At 57.4% G+C, this 4,637-nt stretch overlaps 1 protein-coding gene across 1 annotated transcript in view; it reads right to left on the minus strand.

Moving 5' to 3' along the window:
- Positions 1-848: 848 nt before the first annotated feature.
- Positions 849-4,637, minus strand: part of LOC119976458 (E3 ubiquitin-protein ligase TRIM39-like) — a 45,215-nt gene continuing 41,426 nt past the window's right edge. The window contains exon 3 of the mRNA XM_038816995.1: positions 849-1,025. Within this exon, the coding sequence (XP_038672923.1) occupies positions 1,016-1,025 (10 nt within the window). The 3' untranslated portion in view covers positions 849-1,015. The remainder of the gene's footprint in view (positions 1,026-4,637) is intronic.

Raw genomic sequence — 4,637 nt, forward strand, 5'->3', positions numbered from 1 at the left:
GATGGTAATGGACCAAGAAACTTCATTTTTCTATTTCCAGCATTGGAAGAACTTTATTTTCTTCCATTACATCAAATATTTACCCACATGACTTCTACCATTCACTGGAATGGACACTGATACATTCTGCACCAGTTATTGAAAGTTAGAAAATTACCCAAGAGAATTGTCTCACTGAGGAGAAATGATGTGGAGATGCCGGCGTTGGACTGGGGTGAGCACAGTAAGAAGTCTTACAACACCAGGTTTGTTTCAAACACGAGCTTTTGGAGCGCAGCTCCTTCCTCACCTGAGGAAGGAGCTGCGCTCCGAAAGCTCGTGTTTGAAACAAACCTGTTGGACTTTAACCTGGTGTTGTAAGACTTCTTACTGAGGAGAAATGATGGTGCTCTACCACCACCAGGTGGCCACAATCGGTAATGCAGAGAATATAAATCGATGGGATCCCGATCAGGGTCAGCAGGTGGCGGTGTTGCACCAGACAAAACAGGGTTTTAAAAAACGTTTGTCATTTAACTGAATAAACAGTGAAACACAGGAACCCTGCAGAGATATCATCAGATAACAGTGACTGAAATCCTGACATCATCTTTCAGGCAGGAAATTAAGTTGTGATTTAATTGAGCACCAGAATAAATTCAAGGGCCTGAAATTACTGGGTTATAATAAATCCATAGACAGTTTGTGGTTTTAAGTTTATTGTTTTGTTGACAAGGAATTTTGTTGCATCAAGTAAACTATATTTATACAATCGAACAATCTGATCTGTTTAAATAAAAACAAAATGCTGCGAATGCTGGAAAGGGACTGACTGAAGCAGCGAGTAAATGAAGGAGAGACACAAGATATTTAATTTACTTTTTATTTTAATCCTCTGACATTTCTATTTGTGTTGTTTTTATTTACAGTCTGATTGGGATTTTACAATTCGGAAAGTAAATGACACATTTAGTGACAACCTATTATTAATGTTGGTTTCTGAACCCTGACCTCTGACCCTGATCACGGGGTCATGTCATTGTGATGTCAGGGCCCCGCCCGGAGCAGATTCTCAGCCATTTGTTTTCATCCCAAGTCCAGAAGAAAGGATAAAGTTTCTCCGTGAATTTATTCCCAGTGAGGGTGTGGAGATGGGACTTGGTGTCCCCGTTGTAAAATGAAACTGTCCCAGACTCATAACTGAGATAAACTCCCACCTTCCCGGGGATCTGACCGGCAGGGAGACGGGATTCAGGAGAGGAATTTATATAAAACTGACAATAATCCCGCCCAATGGTCCAGAATCCAGTCTCTGGGCTCCGACTGACCCATTCCTTCCTCTCCACAGACTCTGCGGCTACTCCCAGAATCCATTCCCGATTCCCCGTCACCTCCACCTCCCAGTAATGTCTCCCCGATGTGAATCCCTCTGACCCCAGCGCACAGGGCCACTTTGTAAACCTCTTCCTGGTGTAAGGGAGACTCCTCCAGGTCCGGGTCCATCTCAAACTCTTCAGATCCTCAGACACCTCGAGCTCGGGACTCGCTGTTTCCACATCCAGCGTCACGGGGACTGGGACAAAAAACAGAAAATTAGAGACTGACTGGGGATGGGAACAAGGGGCGGGATTTTCCGACCCCCCCGCCGGGTCGGAGAATCGGCAGGGAAGCGGGGGGGGGCGTGAATCCCACCCCCGCTGAATATTGAATTCTCCGACACCGGGGATTTGGTGGGGGCGGGAATCGCGCCGGTCACCTGCCCGCTGGCAGCCCCCCCCCCCCCCCCCCCCCCCCCCGGCGATTCTCCGGCCCGCGATGGGACAAGTGGCCGCCTGTTTTAGGCCAGACCCGCCGGCGTCTGTTACAACAGGCACATGGGATGGGGGAGGGAGTCACTGGGGATGGGGGAGGGAGTCACTGGGGATGGGGGAGGGAGTCACTGGAGAGGGGGACAGAGTCACTGGGGATGGGGACAGACTCACTGGGGATGGAAAACAGAGTCACTGGGGATGGGGGAGGGAGTCACTGGGGATGGGGGACAGAGTCACTGGGGATGGGGACAGACTCACTGGAGATGGGGGACAGAGTCACTGGGGATGGGGGAGGGAGTCACTGGAGATGGGGACAGAGTCACTGGGGATGGGGGAGGGAGTCACTGGGGATGGGGAGGGAGTCACTGGGGATGGGGACAGAGTTACTGGGGATGGGGACAGAGTCACTGGGGATGGGGTCAGAGTCACTGGGGATGGGGACAGAGTCACTGGGGATGGGGGACAGGGTCACTGGGGATGGGGACAGAGTCACTGGGGATGGGGGACAGAGTCACTGGGGATGGGGGACAGAGTCACTGGGGATCGGGGACAGAGTCACTGGGGATGGAGACAGACTCACTGGGGGTGGGGGATGGAGTCCTGGGGATGGAGGACAGAGTCACTGGGGATGGGGGAGGGAGCCACTGGGGATGGGGACAGAGTCACTGGGGATGGGGGACAGAGTCACTGGGGATGGGGACAGAGTCACTGGGGATGGGTACAGAGTCACTGGGGATGGGGGACAGAGTCACTGGGGATGGGGGAGGGAGTCACTGGGGATGGGGACAGAGTCACAGGGCATGGGGACAGAGTCACTGGGGATGGGGGACAGAGTCACTGGGGATTCGGGACAGAGTCACTGGGGATGGGGGAGGGAGTCACAGGGGGTGGAGGGAGTCAGTGGGGATGGGGGACAAAGTCACTGGGGATGGGGGAGGGAGTCACTGGGGATGGGGAGGGAGTCACTAGGGATGTGGGAGGGAGTCACATGGTATGGGGACAGAGTCACCGGGGATCGGGACAGAGTCACTGGAGATGGGGGAGGGAGTCACTGGGGTTGGGGACAGAGTCACTGGGGATGGGGGACAGAGTCACTGGGGATGGGGGAGGGAGTCACTGGGGATGGGGGAGGGAGTCACTGGGGATGGGGGAGGGAGTCACTGGGGATGGGGGAGGGAGTCACTGGGGGTGGGGGACAGAGTCACTGGGGATGGGGTACAGAGTCAATGGGGATGGGGGACAGAGTCAATGGGGATGGGAGGAAGTCACTGGGGATGGGGACAGAGTCACTGGGGATGGGGGACAGAGTCACTGGGGATGGGGGAGGGAGTCACTGGGGATGGGAGAGGGAGTCACTGGGGATGGGGGACAGAGTCCCTGGGGATGCACGAGAGGCAGGCGTCACTGGGGATGGGGGACAGGCGTCAACTGGGGATTGGGACAGGAGTCACTGCGGCATGGGTGAGGGAGTCACTGGGGATGGGGGACAGAGTCACTGGGGATGGGGGGAGGGAAGTCACTGGGGCATGGGGCGAGGAGTCACCTTGGGGAATGGGGACAGAAGTCACTGGGGATGGGGGATAGGAGTCACTGGGGATGGGGCAGTGATACACTGGGGATGGCGGAAGGAAGTCACTGGGGATGAGGGACAGAGTCACTGGGGATGGGACAGAGTCACTGGGGAATGGGGACAGAGTCACGGGGATGGGGGAGGGAGTCCCGGGGATGGGGGACAGAGTCACTGGGGATGGGGGACAGAGTCACTGGGGATGGGGAGGGAATTACAGGGGATGGGGGAGGGAGTCACTGGGGATGGGGAGGGAGTCACTGGGGATGGGGGACAGAGTCACTGGGGATGGGGGACAGAGTCACTGGGGATGGGGACAGAGTCACTGGGGATGGGGGACAGAGTCAATGCGGATGGGGGAGGGAGTCACTGGGGATGGGGACAAAGTCAGTGGGGATGGGGGAGGGAGTCACTGGGATGGGAGAGGGAGTCACTGGGGATGGGGACAGAGTCACTGGGGATGGGGGAGGGAGTCACTGGGGATGGGGGAGGGCATCACTGGGGATGGGGACTGAGTCACTGGGGATGGGGACAGAGTCACTGGGGATGGGGGACAGAGTCACTGGGGATGGGGGACAGAGTCACTGGGGATGGGGAGGGAATCGCTGGGGATGGGGGAGGGGGTCACTGGGGATGGGGGAGGTAGTCACTGGGGATGGGGACAGAGTCACTGGGGATGGGGACAGAGTCACTGGGAATGGGGGAGGGCGTCCCTGGGGATGGGGACACAGTCACTGGGGATGGGGACAGAGTCACTGGGGATGGGGGACAGAGTCACTGGGGATGGGGACAGAGTCACTGGGGATGGGGGACAGAGTCACTGGAGATGGGGGAGGGAGTCACTGGGGATGGGGGGCATCACTGAGAATGGGGGAGGGCGTCCCTGTGGATGGGGACGGAGTCACTGGGGATGGGGGACAGAGTCACTGGGGATGGGGGACAGAGTCACTGGGGATGGGGACAGACTCACTGGGGATGGGGGAGGGAGTCACTGGGGATGGGGACAGAGTCACTGGGGATGGGGGAGGGAGTCACTGGGGATGGGGGACAGAGTCACTGGGGATGGGGGACAGAGTCACTGGGGATGGGGGAGTGAGTCACTGGGGATGGGGGAGGGAGTCACTGGGGATGGGGGAGGGAGTCACTGGGGATGGCGGACAGAGTCACTGGGGATGGGGGAGGGAGTCACTGGGGATGGGAGAGGGAGTCATTGGGGATGGGGGACAGAGTCACTGGGGATGGAGGAGGGAGTCACTGGGGATGGGGGACAGAGTCACTGG

Source organism: Scyliorhinus canicula, chromosome 13 (assembly GCF_902713615.1).
Source record: "Scyliorhinus canicula chromosome 13, sScyCan1.1, whole genome shotgun sequence".
In the NCBI taxonomy this organism is placed as follows: domain Eukaryota; kingdom Metazoa; phylum Chordata; class Chondrichthyes; order Carcharhiniformes; family Scyliorhinidae; genus Scyliorhinus; species Scyliorhinus canicula.